The 22,210-nt window shown below is 37.5% G+C and overlaps 1 protein-coding gene across 2 annotated transcripts in view; it reads right to left on the bottom strand.

Annotated features, from left to right (window-relative positions):
- The window catches only part of arhgef28a (Rho guanine nucleotide exchange factor (GEF) 28a), a 75,081-nt gene that overhangs the window by 16,584 nt on the left and 36,287 nt on the right, over positions 1-22,210 (bottom strand). The window contains exons 10-31 of one of the 2 annotated variants that reach the window (XM_079870836.1): positions 20,339-20,439; positions 19,464-19,753; positions 15,742-15,937; positions 15,508-15,622; positions 13,333-13,419; positions 11,779-11,821; positions 10,997-11,098; positions 10,359-10,482; positions 9,414-9,549; positions 9,132-9,187; positions 8,811-8,871; positions 8,543-8,672; positions 8,087-8,205; positions 7,574-7,714; positions 7,219-7,469; positions 2,563-2,688; positions 2,336-2,453; positions 1,988-2,239; positions 1,787-1,863; positions 993-1,171; positions 721-812; positions 80-262 (exon numbers count right to left, since the gene is read on the bottom strand). In XM_079870836.1, coding sequence (XP_079726962.1) covers positions 80-262; positions 721-812; positions 993-1,171; positions 1,787-1,863; positions 1,988-2,239; positions 2,336-2,453; positions 2,563-2,688; positions 7,219-7,469; positions 7,574-7,714; positions 8,087-8,205; positions 8,543-8,672; positions 8,811-8,871; positions 9,132-9,187; positions 9,414-9,549; positions 10,359-10,482; positions 10,997-11,098; positions 11,779-11,821; positions 13,333-13,419; positions 15,508-15,622; positions 15,742-15,937; positions 19,464-19,753; positions 20,339-20,439 — 2,979 coding nt within the window. The remainder of the gene's footprint in view (positions 1-79; positions 263-720; positions 813-992; positions 1,172-1,786; positions 1,864-1,987; positions 2,240-2,335; positions 2,454-2,562; positions 2,689-7,218; positions 7,470-7,573; positions 7,715-8,086; positions 8,206-8,542; positions 8,673-8,810; positions 8,872-9,131; positions 9,188-9,413; positions 9,550-10,358; positions 10,483-10,996; positions 11,099-11,778; positions 11,822-13,332; positions 13,420-15,507; positions 15,623-15,741; positions 15,938-19,463; positions 19,754-20,338; positions 20,440-22,210) is intronic. The other variant, XM_079870837.1, reaches the window with a different exon arrangement.

The raw sequence follows: 22,210 nt of genomic DNA, 5'->3' as shown, positions 1-22,210 counted from the left end.
ATTATTTTAAATCTTTCTGACCTCACAACTTTTGAATGGTAGTGTATGTATTGATGTGTGTTTCTCAGCAGACTCCCACCCTCTTTAAGAGCAGCGCCGAGCAGTACTCCAGCCTGGGGAATGTCTTCAGTGCTGGGCCGTACCAGCAGCCTTGGATCTGGACCTGCCTCGCGTTGTCCTGCCATGACTGACAGCTCGGCGTAGATGTGGAGCTTCTCCTCCAGATTGGCACAGATGAGGTGATCGTGGCCGCACAGAGATTCTGTGAAAGAAAGTGGTCGGTTGTCATGTTAAAAATAAAAAAAGTTCTTTACCTGACGCAAATGAAACTACACCACTTATTAACTGCTATTCGAAAGAAACTGAATTCTGGTGAAATAATTGTTTCTTTGCAAGCAACATTCAAAAATCAGATGCATTTCATTTCATTCGTTTTACCAGTAACAGATCATTTTTGGAGAGCTCTCAAAGCATGGAATGAATTTATCAATGCATACACCGACAGTATACAGTAGGTCAAGGGTTTGGGATTATGTGCATTCTTGAGGTGCCATAAGCATTTGTCAAAATGTAATTTTCCTGCAATTCCATAGTAATGTAAGATAAATTAAGATGAATGGCAATGCTAATGGATAGATATATCTAGGTATTATAAGTTAAACATTTCAGCTATTATAAACCGTCTTTGGATTCATCAGCATAGCTGGTTGCTTGTATCACCTTGAAGCCTGTGAATCTTTTGGATCTTTGCTTCGGTAACTCTCTTTTCCTCTTCTGATTCGCTTGTAGTCTCATCCTCCTCTTCAGGGCAACTTAGCAAAACAAATACAATTTAAAATTAGTCAAATCACACACTACAACAAAAGCTGAAGAGAGATTTTTTTCCTCTCAGCTGTCCTTGTAGAGAAGAATTAATATACACAAGTACGACATGTTTCATCTTATGGTGTTATGGTGATGGGAACAGCACTGCACTCCTCATCACTACACACCTCTCCACAGCCTCTCTGATGAGTCTCATCCAGGCATTGCGTTCATCTTTAGAAGCAGCGTGCACTTCATACATCTCAGGCCCAGCTGAAGATGCGCTGATCAGAAACATGCCTCTCTCCTCATTGGCCACCTCCCGCACGATCAGCTTCTGCAGAGAGATCACTGGAGGCTTCTGGTCCTGAGAAACAGTGCAAGTGAGTAAGATAACATATCTAACTTTACACGAAAACAAACTGTCATTCAATGCACACTTAATAGAAGTGTGATATAGAATATGATCAAATATATTCCCTGAATACAAATAGTTACACTACTGCTCAAAAGTTTGGGGTCATTAAGATCTTTTTTAAAAGAAATTAATACTTTTATTCAACAAAGATGCATTAAATAGATCAAAAGAAACAGTAAAGAAAGACATGTGCAATGTTACAAAATATTTCTATTTCAAATGAATGTTCTTTAGAACTTTCTATTTATCAAAGAATCCTAAAAAAATAAAACGTATCATGGTTTCCACAAAAAAATATTAAGCAGCACAACTGTTTTCAACATTTTAGACACCAAATCAGCATATTAGAATTATTTCTGAAGGATCATGTGACATTGAAGACTGGAGTAAAGGTAGCTGAAAATTCATAAATAACAATTTAAAATGAATTAAAATAGAAAACAGTTATTTTAATACTACTTATTTCAAAAACATGGAAATAAATAGTTTTTACCAAACCCAAACTCCTGACCAGTAGCGTTTGCTTTATAGAGATGAAAACACATTGTAATCTCAGAAACCAACCACAGCGGCAAAGATGTATTTCTGATCTTTCTCTTGAAGGAACACCAATGAATCAGACAGCAAAAACGCCAGAACATCTGTGGATGATCAAATAATGTCATCAGATATTTCATCTGCGTAGCCAGAATTAAGTACAAATGGCTGTTCATATGTCTTTCATAATGACTACTGCGTGATGTGACTGTTTCATTTGACAATCACCTTTCAGTCTTCCTGTGGCCGTCTTCCAGAGCAGCGAGCCCTGGTGCCGCAGAGCCCTGCCGCTGGTGATGTCTTGCTTGCGGAAGGTGTAACCGCTCTTCAGTTTGGTAGTACACTTGTTCTCCATGCGGCCCAGGACCTCACTCAGCTTCTGGTTCTGCTCGAACTGACTCACGTGCTGGTCCACAGCAGAGATCAGCTCGCGGATCAGGACTAGCGCACGAGACAGGTCAGCATGCTCTTCTGTGTGCTCTGAAACAAAGAAAAAAAGAAACTGAGTCTAAACAAATGTTTGGTTGTGATTTTGTGTGTGTGTGTGTGTGTGTGTGTGTAGGTGAGGAATAATACCCTCTGTGTACTGCAGTATTCTCTCCAGGAGGACAGGGTATTTTGTTATTCGCTGCGTCACTAACAAAATGCATTCTGGGATTTCTCGCCTCTTTACCAATGAGTTGCTACTCTGTTGCTGTGGAACCAAAAATATTAGAGTGACTAACTGAAATTCAGTGCTGCCGAAAGCATCCATAATACATCAATATGTGACTGATTTAGTCATTGTGTCATTTGAATCTTACTTTGATGAAGAGCTGAAATCTCTTGTTCTGCTGCTGAAGCTCTTTGAAGTAGCTGACCGCTTCTGTGTGATGACTGCAAAACTCACCATACACCTGCTTCATCTTCTCTGCACTCTCCTGGGAGAACTATGATGAAAACATACACACACCTATGATGTTTCCCATGACTTCTTATGTTATATATATATATATATATATATATATATATATATATATATATATATATATATATAAGGAATAATTGACGACAGGCCGTTGAATTATTAGAAAAATAATGCACACCCGAGGTGGTAATGCGGTCACGACGCAAAGCGGAGTGGCCGTTACACCTCGGGTGTGCATTATTTTTCTAATAATTCAACGGCCTGAAGTCAATTATTCCGCTTATACTACAGTTACCACACCTCGAAACATTGTTCAGATTATGTATTTCAAGACGTTTGTAAAGTTTTTGTCATTAAAACGCTCTTGTACGTAGGACTAATTTCTTACGCATCTAATCCAATGCCTCCGTTGCTAATTCCAAAACGTCATTTTAGAGTTGGTAACGGAGGTTTGAGCCACTGATAGCAGACTAATGCTGGGGACACACGACTAGCTGACACATTCTCTGACTGTTTTCATCAACTGGAGCAGATTTTAAACACCGACTTTGAACACAGACTGAACGCGCTGAACACGCGTTTGGGCATGATCAGTCATCAAATTACATTCATAACCGGCCTTAAAGTGTGTCCTCAGCTCGGCTTTATGCAGTTATTAGAGAGATGTTGCAATAATGAGACAGAAAAGCATGTGCGTCAATATTATTATTTATTTATTAATTCAATTCGTTTTAATTAATTCGTTCATTCTTTTTTTTCTATTATTGACAGATGACAGTAGACTAGCCAAATAAATGAAAAAAAAAAAAGCCTTTTAACAAGTAAGGCCTATCAATAATTATTTATTTGTTATATTATCTCCAATAAAAATCCGTGCTGCAGGACTATCCATTTATTTAGCCTATATTCAGATTAATTTTCTATTGATTATAGATAGGAATATACTTTATTTATTAAAATAAAACTGCATGGTTCCATTGATTGTGAAGCTAGACATTGAAAATTGCAGATCAAGCGCATGCGGCTAAATGTTTTTTCTTGTTATGAATTGTATCCTATTTTCCGTTATTACAGTTGACTACGCGAAGTGATATGGAACTGTAATGCGGTCAAGACCTGCCTGGAACTACTAGCTGTGCGTTTCCCTGAAAATAATGCACACCTTAGAACGTTCGACAACCAATCAGATTCAAGCATTCAACGGCCCTGTAGTATATATATATATATATATATATATATATATATATATATATATATATATATATATATATATATATACAGTGCCCTCCACAATTATTGAACCCCCTGGTAAATATGATCAAAATTGGCTGTAAAAAATAAATCTGCATCGATTATCCTTGTGATCTTTCATTCAAAAAATGTGCAAAATTCTAACCTTTCATTGAAGTAAAAGAATTGAAAGTGGCGGGAAAATCACATTATGAAATAAATGTTTTTCTCCAAAACACGTTGGCCACAATTATTGAAACCCTTTTATTAAATACTTTTTGCAATCTCCTTTTGCCAAGATAACAGCTCTGAGTCTTCTCCTATAATGCCTGATGAGTTTGGAGAATAACTGACAAGAGATCAGAGACCATTCCTCCACACAGAATCTCTCCAGATCCTTCAGATTCCCAGATCCATGTTTGTGCTTCTCCTCTTCAGTTCAGCCCACTCATCAGGTCAGGGGACTGAGACGGTCATGGCAGAAGCTTCATTTTGTGCTCCACAACAAATTTTTGTTTTGATTTTGATGTTTGTTTTGGATCGTTGTCCTGATGGAAGATCCAACCACGGCATATTATAAGATTTCTAGCAGAAGGCGTCAGGTTTTGATTTTTTATCTGTTGATATTTGATAGAATCCACAATGCCATGTATCTGAACAAGAAGTCCAGGACCTCCAGCAGAAAAATATGCCCACAACATTAAAGATCCAATGGTATATTAAATTGTACACATGGGGTACTTTTTATCCTTGTGTTCACCAAACCCATCTAGTGTGTTTGCTGCCAAAAAGCTCTGTTTTAGTCTCATCTGACCACAGAACCCTGTGTTGTTTGAAGATCCAGTCGTGTCTGACAATTAAAATTGCTGGAATTTGTTTTTGGATGAGTGAGGAGGTTTTTTTTTTAAACCCTCCCAAACAACATGTGGGGATGTAGGGGTTGTTTGATAATTTTTTTTTTAGGCTTTCTGACCCTAAGACTCAACTAATCTCTGCAATTCTCCATCTGTGATCCTTGGAGAGTCTTTGGCCACTCAAACTTTCATACTCGCCGTGCATTAAGACAGTATAGACACACGTCCTTTTCCTGGCAGATTCATAACATCTTTAGTTGGTTATAACTTCTTAATTATTGCCCTGATGGTCAAAATGGGGATTTTCAATTCTTTAGCTATTGTCTTACAGCCACTTTCTAGTTTGTGATGCTCAACAATCTTTTGCTACGCATCAGAACTGTATTCTGTGGTTTTACTCATTGTGATGGATGATTAAGGGGATTTGGCCTTTGTGTTTCCTCATATTTAAACTCCTGTGAAACACGAAGTCATAGCTGGACAGTTTCATGTTCCTAGTCACCCTGGTGTACTAAAAAAGGTAAATATTAATGGGAATATACTTCAGAGATATTTTACTCGTAAAAAATTCTAGGGGTTTCAATAATTGTGGCCAACATGTTTTGGAGAAAAACATTTATTTCATAATGTGATTTCCCCCCACTTTCAATTCTTTTACTTCAATGAAAGGTTAGAATTTTGCACATTTTTTGAATGAAAGATCACAAGGATAATCGATGCAGATTTATTTTTTACAGCCAATTTTGATCATATTTACCAGGGGGTTCAATAATTGTGGAGGGCACTGTATATATATGTACATATGTACAATCTATATCTGTCATTCAATATAAATAACAAATTCTGGCATGAAACTCTAGATGGTGTTGGGTGATAGGGTACTTAACTCATTTGGTAGCAATCGCATCGTCATCTACACCTATGTAGCGCAGCTGATTGGTTGCTGTTGGATCAGCAGCCAATGAGCTGCAGCTCAACAGTCAACATTCAAATACTGGTAGTTTGTTGTTAGCAGTCTGTAGTGTGCTATCAGAAAGCATCTGAAATCAACATCTAAGATAACGGCACACTCTTTTACTCCATATCTCTGTGCATTTTGCATGGTTTGCTTATTAAATGAGCAATCATAACAGTTCAACCTAAGAATTATGTTTAACAGTCTTGTAGCGTGTTTTACTATAAGCTGCAGCATTTAAGCAATTGTATTTATGCAGAAGCAAGCGGTCTATTGTGTGTAATTGCTGTGAGGATACGCTGTCTAAGCTACGGATATGAGAAAAGGTTCAAGTGAAATAAGCATTAGCGCTTTTAAAGGGGTTACCATGTTTAGCTGCATAACTCTAATGACGCGTTCATTTATTTGTCTTTATCGTCTCTACAGCTTTTTCACTTATCAATAGAGTATAAGGATTATGGCAATGATACATCAAATGATTAATTATGATACAGGTGGTTGCTGGATTTCTTATCTCTATCAGCTTGCAACATATATCTTTTGTTAATGAGAACACATATTGCATGTTTTTAGAGTTAAGCCATTCGTGGAAAAAAAATCGTCACATGTGAGAATATGCACTAGTACCCTGGGTGAACCCAGGAGTATGATGTACCATGACTGAATCAAAGCTATCCAACAAAAAATAGTGACGTAGTCCTCAGAATCCATGTTCGTTATTTACAGCAATCTGACATTAATTTGATCCCAAACCAATTAATTATTAGAAGTTATTACTTACCACCACCTGCGTGAAGTAATTAATGGCAGTTCTATTGTTAGACCGACGTGGTTCAAGCAATGGATGTGCAACAAAGTTACTATGGTTTTGGGAAACAGTCGTGACTAGCTAGTTAGTTTCTCCAACAATATTTTGTATTCTGGTTTTTGTATCAAGTTATGTCATAGTTCACAAAACGTGTCTGGAGTGTGCTTGTAGTACAATTTCAACTGAAAATATTTGACTCAAAAGAAGGATTTGTTCATTTCTGCTTCTCTCATGAATGTGCCAAGGAGGCTTAACTCCACCCCTAATAGGCAAACCACTAGGTCACGGTTCTGTCATAATATCTGATTAAATGGTATTCTTTACAATGAGGCTCAATTTGTTAATGCTTGTTAACTACATTGGTTATCATGAACGATCAATAAAAAAAACATTTCTAAAGCATTTATTAGTCTTAATTAATATTAATATTAATTTTAACATTTATTAATACATTTTTAAAATCAAAAGTTGTATCTGTTCATTTCATTGAATGGAGTCCAGAGCTAACATGAACTAACAATGAACAGTTATATTTTTATTGACTAATACAGTAAAGAAATGTATTGGCTCATTATTAGTAAATGTTGTTTAATGCGTTAACTAACATTAACTAATGGGACCTAATTGTAGAGTGTTACCGATTAAACTTTCAACTTGAATTGTGTACTCACACAAATACATTGAAGACTATTACAATTTATATACCTGTTGCAGAAAAATGTCACCCACACTGTGGATGAGGTAGTTCTTGTTGCTGTTTGGCTGGACGCAGCTTTGCCGTAGTTCCCTCATTGCTGACAGAAAGTCACGGTGGAGGAGGAGCAGTTCATCTAAGCAAGGGAAAATCCGACCAATGGTGTCCGCATCCAGCCCGACTTCCTCCCGCATTCCCCTCCTGAAGACCTCCGCCATTACCATGAGCGTCTGCACGTGATGGAGCTCGGTTTGCATGAACTCTGAGAAAGACCAAGAGCACAAAAACACTTTCAAATGATGAACAGCTATGAACAGAACAGGCCTGCACAAAATGTTTTTAATGAGGAAGACTGTTTCAGCTGACCGTAAATGACATCCTGTCTCTTGACGATGCGTTTTTCCTGCATCTTACAGAACTGGGGTTCCACTGCTAGGCTCCATGACTCCGCCTCTAAATCCATAGCATTCATCACCAGCTCATTCTGTAGGGGGGCATCTACAGTGTCTGAGGAATTAATTTCTTTATTGGGTTTTTCAATACGGAATATCAATGGCTGCCGAAAATTCAGCTTTGCCATTACAGTAATACATTAAATTTTAACAATTATTAAAAACAGTTCTTTTAAATTGTAATAATATTTCACAATATTACTGTCTTACTGTATTTTTGATCAAATAAATGCAGCCTAAGTGTGCAAAAGATTCTACTTAAAAAAAAAAAAATTTATTCCAAACTTCTGACCGGTAGAGTGAATAAAAAAATAAAAATGAAGGGGTCGATAGGAGATTTTTGAAGGTCTCTTAACACTCTATTGAGCTTGGAGTAGGAACATGACATATTTCACCAGTTATTTCATCAAATGTCCAGCTGTTTTACCTTCAATGAGAGATGAATCAGTGGATGTTGAGGACTCCATTGTTTGGAGGAGCTCCTCTGATTGGATGTAGTTCCGCCACGGGGGGGAGTCACTATCTGCTTCTGGGCTCTCACTAAGCCTGATGGAAAATTTCATAAATGTCTATAAAGAGCCTTAAACACTCTCACTTATTTCAACAAACACAAACTTTGGGTACTTATGATGTCTTGGCTCATCCAGACATTGATTATTTAAGGAAATGGAATGCTAAAAGTAAAATTAGTCAATTCACTTCCATATTATGTCTGAAATTAGAATGTTGCAGGTATATTTGGACAATGTCAATATTTTAATAATATTTTAAAATTGTAATATTTACGACTGAGCACATCGCAGCATATGGGTCATTAACCTTCACGATTCATTTATTTAGCTAGTTTTTGGTTGAATATTACTACACAGTAAGAGTGTGGGACCTTTCTGTGACTGCAGGCACACTTCTGGACAGAGGGCACGGAAGAGGAGTAGAGTCTCGTGATGTCATCACAGGAAGAGAGGCAGAGGTGGGTATCTGAGAGGACGAGGAACTTTCACGCACAATAAAATCTAAATGTGACAGAAAAAAAAGGTGAGAGCAAAACCAAGACAGAAGTGTAAATGCATGAAAAACAACTTTGGCGTTAAATAAATTGATAGTGGGGGTGATATTATAAGCTTTCGCTTTAAACAGCTGGTAAAACTCACTTTGAGGGAGGGAGGCTGTCCTGCTTTTTACTGTCATCACAGAATATTTGTCTTGAGGCTTCTGTAAACGAGAGTTAATATACGTTTATAAATTAATAATATACGTTTTTTAAAACTTCACATTACTTCCTCTTATGTTACACTGATTGCCAGTATTCTGTATTGTAATAATGGGGCTCATTACAGATCCTCTGCACTTTGTGTTTGACCAAACATAGGCAAATGTGTCTCATGGTTTAAATATTAAACTTAGGCAATCCATCAGACTTGCATGTAGTTCAAGAGAAAAAAACAACATGTGCAAACACAAGCACAGTCCACCTTCAGGCATGGCGTCGATGAGTCCTTACAGCCCTTATGGACACTCACTGCACAGTCTAGGATGAAAGAGCAAATAAGAGTTAACAAACAAAGACAAAGAGTTAACAAACTTTAACAAATGTAAAAGGAACCCATCTACTGAATCAACTGGCAGATTTCCAAGAAATTTTCCAAAACAGATAGAATGATTCAATGTTGCCAGAAGCACAATACATATTTTAAGATGAATAAAAATGGCAGTTTGATTATTTAAAATATTTGTTTCTACTTAAATGAACTCACATGCACAGTGGAAGACCTCTTTCCCAGAAGCTGGCTTGCTGCAGATCTCACAAAGTGTCGACCCCAGGACAGATCCTGCTGTGAACTGGTGTCCATTGACCTGTTTGTCTTTGGTTTCTCTCTCTTTTCCTTTCCCCTTAAAAAACCAAGGGAAAGCCATCAGATCACTCACAGTCCTCATCACCATCTGCCATGATGACTGCACATTAAACTCATCTCTACACTATTTCTGCTTGTGAAGTTAGTTTAAGTGTGACATGCTTGTATGGCAAAAAAGGCCATGGGAGAGTCTGCCGCTGGTAAAACAGTTACAGCCAAAAGAAAGTTTAATGATTAAAAGGGACTCCTATGGTTGTTTTTGGGCTTAACAATCAGTCTTTGCCCCCCTCTTTTTTTCATCCTTCCTTAATGGCTAATAAAGGAACATTGTGTGCAAAAAACAGGCTGAAATTGTTCAGTTTACAAACAAAACCGACACTGTATGAAGTAATATTGTTGAAAAAAGTTTGAACAAAGATGGTAGTGGTTTAAAAAAAGTCTCATAATATTGATTGATGATTAATATTTAGATTTATCTGTGACCTTTACCATTATTTGTCAAGAGATGTTTTTAGATGACTAATGCTTATACACACATTTTTATATATTATAAATTGTACATATTGTAATTTGTAAATATATAGGATGAAAATATGCACGATATTAAAAATGTACCGTCCTTGTGTTTTTTGTTTGTTTAAATACAGTAAAACAGTAATATTGTGAAATATTATTACAAATCTTTTGTAACATTACAAATATCTTTCCTATCACTTTTGATCAATTTAATGCATCCTTGCTGATTAAACGTATTCATTTCTTATTCAAAGATTCAAATCTTACTGACAACATACTTTTGAATCGAAGGTATATATATATATATATATGACATGCATGTATGTTTACCTTGCTCTTGTTGCGGGTACTATACATTCGGCTCTTTATGAAGCTGAAAGTGCGGCTGACTTTGTATTTTTCTGACTCTGATTTGGAAGGGATGATATATTTGTCCCATTCCTCCTCCTCAATCCTGGAACACACATTAATTACATGGAGTGCATTAAAATCACAGACACATGCCTGTACTGTGGGTGTTTTAATATTAACACAGATTTTACTTTTTAGACCATGATGTTGCAGCTAGGTAGTTTCATTAATGCCTTTCTTTCAGGCTCAGTCATTCATTATTTTCCAGGCAACAGAAAAATTAATAATTAGTCATCACCCTCTGTGCCAAAAAGAAGACATACCACCTGAGCAGTGCGGACATTCTATGCATTTCACACATTCCTGATTAGAAATCTTTTGCTTGGTGGGAGGTGAGTTGTGAGACGAGGACCACGGTTAGGTTCACAAACAAGGAGTGTTATTACATATTTTAGTGTCGACACAGTGAAGTGACAGCATCATTTCACAAACGTTAAGAAGCATTAGACGTGATTTCATGCCAGTGGGTGATTGTGCATTCTGGTTAGGTTATTAAAAGGATCATGCCAAGAGTGCACTTGGTGTTTAGTAGCTAGGGGGGATCTGTATTGACATACTCTTTGAGGAATTCGGAGAGCGTGAGGTGTTGGAGGGAGTCGGCCAACTCTGCACTGGTCTCATCATCAGCTGACTGAGCGCGCCTACGAAACCTTAACTCCCTATAGAGGTACAGTACAGCACTCTGAGTCTTTATACACATAGCAGATACATGCATTTCCATTTTAATGTATGCACAGACACATACTGCCCCTGGAGGGCAGTAGCACCTCAATGCAGTCCACAAGATCCAGGGGGCGGGGTTGGATCCACATCTAAGGGGTGGCGATTGGTAGGTTTAGGGGTGGGTTTAGGGATCAGGGGGTGGAGATGGGTAGGTTTAGGTATATGTAAGGTGGGAGGAGTTGGATCTGGACCCAACTCCTCCCCCTGGATTTCGTGTTCTGCAGTGAGGACCATCTCCTGGAGGGCACTATTGTGATTTGCTGTAAAAAAAGAATAGTGAGAAAGACATAGGGAATTTAAAATACCACATGGAAATAAGATAACAGATATGGATGATCATTGTATATGAGATCCAACACCACAGACAAGGGGCTCTTAATGCAGAAAGTGTACCTCACTCACCAACTACATACATCTTTTTGTATTCATTTAAATAAAAAACAACTCGAAACAGGCGCAACAACCTTCAAATCAACAGGAAGCACTCTGTCTCCTGGCAGCCTTGTAGTCAGGGACACTGGAGAGCTCTGCTCAACACCGTTTTATTCTCTGATTAGTTATTAACACCTAATAGAGGAATCAGGGCTGATGACTAGTGGTTAGAGGTCTGCGTTACCTTTTCTCTTGAGGCTGCTCTGATGTGCTGCAGGCACGATGTTCTGTGGAAAAGAAAATATGGATGTAAATATACTGGCTCTATCATTTACGTTATATCTTTAAGAACTCTCCTCCTCTCCTCTGATTCTATAAACACATTCATCTGAACTGAAGATTGATGACATCATCCTTCCTTTCCAGCAACATCTTATCAAATAATGATGAAACCCCTTGAGGGTGAAGGCAGACAGACGCACTGCCATTAGGCTCCCACAACCAGCGAGCAAAGCCAATAAAGCAGTGGAAAGCTCACGCATACACACACACACACACACACACAGAGAACAGTGTAATTTTTGTTAACTAAAACCATTAACTATAATTTTCAGTAAAAGAAATAAAGTTGAAATAAAATAAAATGTAAATATTAGATAAAAAAACGAACAAAAATGAACTAAAAATTTTTTTTCTTTTAAAAAGTTTTTGTTTGAGTATGAGATGAGGCACTAAATTTACTAAAACAAAAAATGAAAGATAAATAGAATACTAATACAAAAAAATAATAATAAAATCACTAAAACTAAAATGAAAACTGAAAAAAAATCAAAGCGAATTAAAATATGAATAAATACTATCGTACATAATATAAATTAAAGGAGAACTCTGGTCAATTTTAACATTGAGCTCATTTTTTTGTAAATTTGGAGTGCTGTCAGTACAGAGAACAACACCAAAAATCGGTGTTGCCTACACCGTGTTATCCTCTTTTTAAAATTTGCACCCTGTTGACTTAAATGGGGCAAGTTTTAAACCTGTTTTTAGCCTCTTAATATCCTTGATGTGTCATTACAAGCGTCTAGCCATGTGAGTGATTCCTTCAGAGTCAACACGCGGTGAATCTGACTGCAGTAGATGTGCAAGATATGAATAAAAATGATGTTATTTCAGCCAGCGCACATACCTGTATTTACATCCTATTTTCGGTTGAAGTCCACAGTAGTCGATTGTCGAGTTCACGCGCATGATCGTACGTACTAAAAGCGCGTGAACTCGACAATCGACTACTGTGGACTTCAACCGAAAACAGGAAGAAAATACAGGTATGTGCGCTGGCTGAAATAACATCATTTTTATTCATATCTTTCACATCTACTGCAGTCAGATTCACCCGCGTTCACTCTAAAGGAATCACTCACATGGCTGTGCACTTGTAATGACACATCAAGGATGTTAAGAGGCAAAAAGCAGGTTTAAAACTTGCCCCACTGAAGTCAACAGGGTGCAAATTTTAAAAAGAGGATAACACGGTGTAGGCAACACCGATTTGTGTCGTTGTTCTCTGTAATGACAGCACTCCAAATTTACAAAAAAATGAGCTCAATGTTAAAATTGACCGGAGTTCTCCTTTAACACTGACCCAGACACATTATATACACTTTTTTTTCAGTTGTTCTCTTTCTCCCACACAAAGACACATTGCGCTTTCAGCAGCAGAAGTGTTGTGCTATGTTGTTAGTAGTGGCGTGTGGCAAGCAGGCGTAACTGGAAGGCGAGCAGGCGAGGCTGTACTTACTAACAGGGTTGAGCAGAGACAGAGATTTAGACAGAGACAGGGCGTGTAGGAGAGACCTGCTGCCACTGCTGCTTGGGAGGGCGCCATCTACAGGACACAGCGGACATGACACTCACTACAGCCCGCCACTACTCTACACATACATAGTGTGCTGGTTTTGAATGGAAGGGTTATGAAATGTTATGGCTGAAACGGCCAAAAACAGTTGATTTCATCCTCTGTTTGCTGTTAATTTACTTACCCTCAGGCTATCCAAGAAGTAGGTGACTTTTCTTCTATAGCAGAACAGTAAAGAAGATTTTTAGCTGAAAAAGTGGTCCTCTGTGATTCATATAATGGAAGTCAATGGGTGCCGTCACTTTGAGATTCAAAAAAACATATGCAGTCACTCCCGTGCATATGTCATTATGTGACAGGAAGCTCACGCTCAGGACCGTTTGCCAAGGTAAAAATGTTGTAAATAATGTTCAGTTTCTTGCATGGACAGATCGTATTGTTCTACTTTACTGTTCTTTTACTGTCTTTACTGTTCTACTGAAGAAAAGAGTCACCTACATCTTTGATGGCCTGAGCATGAGTAAATTACCAGCAAAACATTTTTTGGGGTGAACTATCCCTTTAAGCTGGCAGCTAAATATTTCGGAACATGGTAGGTGGTTTCTAGCGGTTCCAAGCTCATCATTGGCTGGACAACCAACCACAATGTTCCAAAAACCAACCTGACCATCTGAAGCTGGTAGTAGATGGATTTCTGATCCAAGATGGTTTACCAGCTTATGAACCGTTTATACCAGCTACCATGTTCTACAAAAATAGTTACAATCTTAAATCATTTTTTTCCAGCAGGGTTGATGTCCAAAAAAGCTGTATGGCCATCTAACTTGGTTTTGAGTATATTTGTTAGTAGTGTGTGTCTGTTCACTACAGTTTTGTTAGTGACTACCAAACATGCTTCTAGCAAGTGTAAATGCTATTACAGTACATTCAGCTATTACTTTGGTGTCCATATTTTATAACCAGAAAGGCATATTCAGAAAGGAAAAATCAGAAATTTCCTATAAACATTAATAATCTACTAAATTGTCTTAGATTAATGGAATACAACAGGCTCAATGATGATATCAAATGACACTCAGGGGCATTAACTTCTACAGAAGCTGGTAATTACTGGGAGAATCTCTGACTCAGTGGATGTTAATGAATGCAGATCATCTGAGGGCATTAGACACAAGCTGTATTTTGTAGTTACACCCTTTTAAAGAGATAAAACAATTAATCCAAGGAGATCATAACTAAATACTGTATATGAAACAGATTAAGAAAGTAGGCCTGTTTCACACTGCATATGTAGGCAGAGCATAATCGAAGCAGAAGCGTGACTGTAATAGCACTGTGTTTTGCTTCTTCTTCTTTTTTTACACTGGCAGCGCTTTTGTAGCATAACAGGGCTGTGGCTCTTTAAAGAAAATAAAGTCATTTCTGGATGGCTGCATTGAGTATTGCTTTTAACTAAATTATAAAATGGTTATCAGGAGTGTGTGCAATTCCGAAAAATTACCAACTTGATCATCATGAAATATAATTTACTTTGAAGGCATTTACATCCAAACGGTAATTAATCTACACAGAACAGAACACAAACCCTGAAGTGTGGCTATAAACCACTTAAACCAGCTGGATTTGGATTTATTCCACAATGCAAAGTGTGAATGCTTTAATCTGTGGGGCTGAGATAAATATGCACTGCTTATACTTGCAGGATCAAACAAGTCCTATATAAAGAAGTCTTCCGATCTTGCTATAAAAAATAAAAACCAAGAAAATAATCATATTTTAAATGAGTTACAAATCCCATCATCCCTTAAAAGCTCATCATGCTTAAAACAGACTAGACAGGAAATACAAGAGATGTTATGACCACTATGCTCAGTCGTTTCCAGCAAAGAGAAGAAACAAAAGATGCTTTCATGACTTCAAATTTGATATGTGATAGAAATATCTCAGTATAACCAAATCTACTAAATCTACCCATGCATCCTGATTTTTCTTTTTATATTTGACTTGACTTCCTGTCATCTGTCCCTAAGAAAGGCTAACCCTGGAAAATACATGCATGTCATGGGAACTAATGCAGGTAATGTGAGAGGTGGAAGGTGAGATGTTAGAGGATCTGACCCTGGTTGAGGTTGGTGGGTGGAGGGTGGGCATCCCTACTGAATCGTGGAGGCAGCAGGCTGATTTTAGGGGAGGTGTAGGAATATGAACGCAGACGGATGCCTTGCTCAATATCCTGAGAAAAGAAATAATATTTCCACTCAGTTTGCACACAGCTGATCTCAGTGCTCAAAAATGTCATGATCGTCATGTATAGTCTGTCTCACTGTATGTAAGGGAAAATAGCAATGGTACCTTTGCAGGAGTGGGGTTACAGGCAGATGAGGCGGAGTGAGAACGCATGCAGGTAAGAACAGGTATGGGACTAAACATAATCTGCTCATCTGGGATGTTTTTGAGCTCAGGCTGTGGCTGGGGGAGGGGCTTCTTCATTAAAATGTCATCATCATCGTCCTCCTCGCTGTCCATTTCCAAGGCCACCAGACTCGGGCTTAGAGAGAGGATTGGACTTCTAAAAATTCTCAACAACCACTATGAGTAAGACTAGCATTACTTGCATATTGTGAATAATTCATACATTTTGTGTTTGGCACAAATACTCACAACAACTCTTATATCTCACGGCAAGCCCAAAGCTTTTGAATAATGGAAACATTTTCAAATTGATTCTGGACATAAAAACTACATTCCTGCTTTATTTGGCAAATGCAAACAGGGCCAGGTAACTTGTCAGTTTGCAATAGAGCTGGGCGATATGGCCCCAAAACTATCACAATAAAAATGTTCATATCAGTTGATATCAATAATTTTCACAATAAATGCAAAAAATGATTTCAGTCAAGTTTAAAGGTAGTTTTTTTGCTCCTGAGTGAAAGTTGTAGAAACCAGGCAGTTAATTGTGGTTTTAAACTACTCTTTATTGTCAGAACATGACAAACACTTGTAAAACAGGTGAACATTTCACAAATCTGAGGTAGAGCATTCTAGCCTGGGAAAACCCAGACAACTTCCGGCAAATTTAGATTTGTAGTCTGGCAAAGAGCTCATTCAAGGCCATTTCTAATCCGTCGAAATCGCGGCACCCAATCAGAAAAGTTGGGGCGGGCTTTACACAATGACGATCGCTCTGATTGGTTTTAGGTCTATCCAATTGCACCCATTGAGCGATGTCCGTTGGTGAAGCGCAGCAACTTTTAAATGCATTATTATATTCAAATTGCAAACACATGAGGACAGTCTCCATGAAAGACCCACTGGCAGATGAACGTGCTACTACATTTCTCTCCGAAACGGTAGGAAATTAATTAGATTTAATAGAGGATTTTAACTGTGACAAGATGATTGACAGGGCAGTTTACGTGACAGGATGCACGCGACAGATCCGTCCGATAAAGATGACGTATGTCCCAAAGCTTGCCTACTTTTTTGCTATACATTCAAAAGTAAATACCTTTTCTTCACAAAAAGAGTACATACTTTTATGGCGTAGTGTAACTTAAGGCGAATTGGGACGCAGCATATGGCTTTACACGATGACGATCGCTCTCTGATTGGTTTTAGGTCTATCCAATTGCGCCCAGAAGCATTTGAGCGACGTCCGTTGGTGACGCCCCTTTGGAAATGAGTTATTAATGAAGCTTTGCCAGACCATAACTCAGTTACTACTGAGAATGGTCTGGTTTTAACCAGGCTAAGAGCATTCATTTTTTCCTTAAAATCTTAATAGAAATATTAGTTTATTAGTTTCTGCATGTTCTAACGGGTGATATTGTTTCAAATCATGACACAGGTTTGTGTTGCCTGACTTTGATGGCATGTATCTTTAGCAGAGTTTGCAGTGCAGACTGCAATATTAATAATATTACAGTTTTGTCTCTTAGAAATGCACATTTGACAGTAGCAGTAGCTTGAGTTGGGATGATTTATGTTCATTAACAAAAACAGTAACATCTATAAAAATTGTAATAAACTAAATAGTTTTAAAATAAATTTCCATAGTATCATACATCTAGATCATGATAACCACAGGTAAAACCACGTATATTGCACCTCACTACCATGGTAAAATGTAACTATATGGTTTCTATGGTATTTGTATTAAAAACAGTAGCCTACATTTAGTAATAAATACAAATGCTGTAGCTTAATAACAAAAATATTGTAATTATATTCCATTAATCCTTTAATACATGTCTACATTAATAATATAATACAATTTGATATCCCACATTTCTGCCACAATACCATGATGCAGTTAGTGTTACTACAGTGAAATTATTAAATTATAATAAATGATGGTGATTTGTAGATTAAAAAGCCTTCTAACTGGTTAATGCCACAATGTTTCTTATGTTTGATGTTGCTGTTGAGAATGTCAGTGCTGTTTCATCTGGTTTAAACTAGTTTAAATCACAGAGACATTTGTGTTCTTCACTGAATTCAATTGCTTCTCACTGGTCGCGCTGTTTAGTGGGCACGTGATCGAGACCGATCAGCGAGTAAACGCATCTGCTATAGAGCTGGTAAGTCCCGCCCCTTCCGCTAACCCCACTGGACCTCTAGGTTGAAAAATCGTCAATGCAAGTGAATGGGAGAAAATAATTATTTTCTGGTCCCGTTTGAATTGTGCCATGAATGTGAACATATGTTGTCTGTGAATTTTTTATATAATTTTTCGTGTGAAGAATGCTACAATTTAGCGGGTAGAAGTTTGATACGGTTAGACTTTGTGTGAGAGCACTTTGTGGACTACAACTCTTCGCTGCTTTCGACGCGTTTGAAACGTCACCACCACTCACACACGGACACTAGCTCACGGATCCCGCTAAACATGGCTGTGTCTTTGGTGCACTTCACCGCCTTCTTTCAGGGAGAGGACAAAATCGTTGAGGTTGGCGAAAACCACGGGTAAGTCAACTTTATGGGGTGACGTCACATAGGCGACATGTAGTCTTTCTCGTTATATCTTTTCCACAACTGCTAGCCGAAGAATCATACCATATACTGTCAAACTCGTAACATGAAAAATTATATAAAAAATTCACAGACAACATATGTTCACATTCATGGCACAATTCAAACGGGACCAGAAAATAATAATTTTCTCCCATTCACTTGCATTGACGATTTTTCAACCTAGAGGTCCACTTGGGGTTTTACGGATGGGCGGGACTTACCAGCTCTATAGCTTCGCGCTGCGCTGCCGTTTGAGCCGAGCTGATAAATGGTTTGTGTGTGGCATGGTTCTTTGAGTATAAATGAGTAGTGGTGTTTCATTCCGATTTTGCCGCATGAACATTTTATCAACTAACTTTTGTAATCCTTTTATCGAAAAAAAATAATATATTGTGATAATTATCATTTTATCACTCAGCCCTAGTTCTCAGCAGGTTTTGCTCCAGAAAGCAAATGGTGACCCAAAACAGTAAAATGTATGTTATTGTACACAAGTTAACAAAATGTCCTTAAAATGTTTTCCAAACATTGAAATCTATCAGATCTATCAGGTTCATGCTCTTAGCAGCCAAGAATTCCTTGACCAAAACACACGTGGTCAGCACAAATCATGTTAATTCTTGCTGTAAGTGAACCTGCCTTTAATGTAGTCTGTGTTGTTGTCTCATGTTACGCAACCTGTCCATGCTGGCATCTGTCTGATTTGGCTACTTCAAGCCACTAAGAAGTATAGTGAGGATGTAAACAACCATTTATAAGTTTGGGGTTGGTACAATCTTTTTTTTTTAAAGGAATTAATACTTTTATTCAGCAAGGATGCATTGAATTGATCAAAAGTGACAGTAAAAACATTTTTAAAGCTACAAAAGACTGTTTTTACTGTATTATTGATCAAATAAATGCAGTCTTGGTAAACATCGAATTCTTCTTTCAAAAACATAAAAAAAATCTTACCGACACCAGAATTTTAAAGGATGGTGTATAGAGTAAAGGGTCAAATTTTTAAATACCTCCTGAATTAATTGATGGACACACCAAAACATCAATGTTAGTATGCTTACCTTAGGTCACATGACTCTGTCGGTGAGCTTGAACTGTTATAGGTCAGTTCAGCTGGTCGTGTGGCACGCATGAGTCTATCCAGCATTAGTCCCGCTGGTGAGGTGGGAGAGAAAGTACGAGAGCCGGGATGCCGTCCTCTCTGCCCGTCATCATCTTTAATAGCTGGAGGCATATCTATTGTCCCTGGTGATAAGACCCCTGTATCTGACATTCGCCACACGCCACTATCTGTCCCAGAACTGTCATCTGTGACACCTGTAACATTGTACTTCATATTGAAGTCATTGTCCTACATTAGAAGAGAAAACAAATATATTTTAATGAAACAGGACAATGGCAATATAGTAATTTCAAAGGGTAGCTCACACAAAAATAAAAAATTCTGTCATAATTTACTCACCCTCACGTTATTAAAAAAAACCTGTACGACTTACATTCTTTTTTGCTCATACAGTGAAAGTCAAAAAGATTCCAAAACATCACATGACTTTCATTGTATTTTTTAAAAATATCTTCTTTTGTGTTGAACAGAAGAAATAAAATCAAACAGGTAAGCAAAAAAAATTATGACAGAATTTTCATTTTTGGATTAACTATCCCTTTAATATAGTCAAACTCAAAGCCATGGTTCTTTTATCACTGGATCTAAGAATTTAAATGCAAATTCTGATGTCTCATAAATCAAATCAATAGTATTTTGTGGAAGTAAAAGAGTTGTGGCTACAGTTCTGGCTACAATATGCAAGACTTTCACAGAGATCAATCAAAAGATATAGGCACTAAATGAAGGGAGGAGATGGGATTTGGAGTGTCTGTGGATCTGGCATATTGAACGATCTGATCTGTAGGAGCAATGATATGTGTGGTGTCTGACCTTAGTGGAGCCTCTGAGCATGGCCGTGAGCCTGACGGCAGCAGCGCCTGAGGAGTGAAGGGGAAACGGAGGGCAGGAACCAGGAGATGAACACAACTTCTCTGTCAAAAAGAAAAAAAGAAAAAAAAACACACTGTCAAACTGATGCATGTGTGTCAATACAACTGGATGGAAATGCAGAGTCAATGATATTTAAAAGTTAGCAAATAAAAACAATGTAAATAACAGCTGTCACTTCACATGCTTCTGCTTTGCTCTGTTCTCTGGAAAATTGTGTGTGCACATGTGTTTTGACAATATCGAAATGCCAAGATGGCAGAAGAAACCAGTAAAATAGAAAATAGCACAACAGCACGGTCTCTTTACAGCCGTTAAATTTCTGTTTCGTTTTTTTAAAGAGGCATTTACTTTCCTTTCGCACAGTTAACTCTATCTTTCCCTGTGCATTTTTATTTCTTTAAATTTCTCATTACAGTCCTACGCTACCGTTCAGAAGTTTGGGGTCTTGAAGATTTAAAAAAAAGAAATTAGCACTTTTATTCAGCAAGGATGCATAGAATTGATCAAAAGTGACAGTAAAGACATTTAAATATTGAAAAAGATTTCTATTTCACATAAATGCTGTTCTTTTGCACTTTTTATTCAAATCAAATAATCATGAAATAATAATAATAATAAAAATATTATGTAGCTCAACTATTTTCAACACTGACAATAATAAGAAGTTTATTGAGCAGCAAATCAGATCATGTGACATTGGAGTAATAATGCTGAAAATTCAGCTTTGCCATAACACATTACATTACATTGCCATAATACATTACATTTTAAAATATATTAAAATAGACCAAATATAGTATATTTAATATTTAATAGTATATGGTACTGTATATCATTTATCAAACCGCCTCATCTATATTTCCATTTATTCATTTAGCTGCCACTTTTATTCAAACACACACAAAAAAGAGCAATTACTTAAGCAAATCTGCTATTTGCTTAAATAAATAATAACTGAGATTTCCATCAAAATATCCTAAATCTGAATAAATAAATAATTTTCTGGGCACACACACAGAATTTGTGGTCCCACTGCAGACAAAGTGGTGCAGTGTGTGAAGAAAATAGAAGAAACAGACATTCAGTCTTTTTTCACGCACATTCGTAATGATCTTTACAGGTATGTGCAGAAACACAAACTTACACAAGTATATCCATTTAAATGCCAAAATCTTCCACCGACATTGTCAAACAAACACACCAAGATTACATTTCAAGGGAAAGATGTGTATATGTTGGCATGTAATCAACTGTGTGTACAATATGTTTAAGCAAAAGTGAGATTCCAATAACTTGCAGGGGCACCCCGTCATGAAGGATGCATGTGAAGGCATTCCAACAACAACGGAAAAACCAGATACTGACGTCAACTCGGTTTCATTCCTCTTCATACACACACACACATTACTCATTTAGATTACTTGGTGAATCACACATCTGCAGGAAACACAGTAACAGTTCTCATGTGTGCTGAATCCCCATCAACTCAAAAGCAGATGTACTGCTACTGCATTTATAAAACTAAAACAATACCTGTTTTACAAAAGCTGAATGAAGCAGTTTTGCTTTCAAATGATGAATGCTGTGGACTCACTTAATTTGTCATGTGACTGGCAGTGAAGTTTTTCCTTTACCCTTTTCGGATAATACCTTTGACTACACAGGATGAGCATACATATTTTTGAGAGGGGAAAGGAAAGACCAACACCAGTGGAATGACCACTGTAATGCCCCATCAAAAACATCTCACTGGTTAGAAGCTGTACCAGCTATTTGAGCTCTGACTCATGGCTGAATTAAGCCTGTAACGCT

This window comes from Squalius cephalus (genome assembly GCF_949319135.1).
Source record: "Squalius cephalus genome assembly, chromosome: 5".
In the NCBI taxonomy this organism is placed as follows: Eukaryota; Metazoa; Chordata; class Actinopteri; order Cypriniformes; family Leuciscidae; genus Squalius; species Squalius cephalus.
This window is presented reverse-complemented; position numbering and strand designations above follow the sequence as displayed.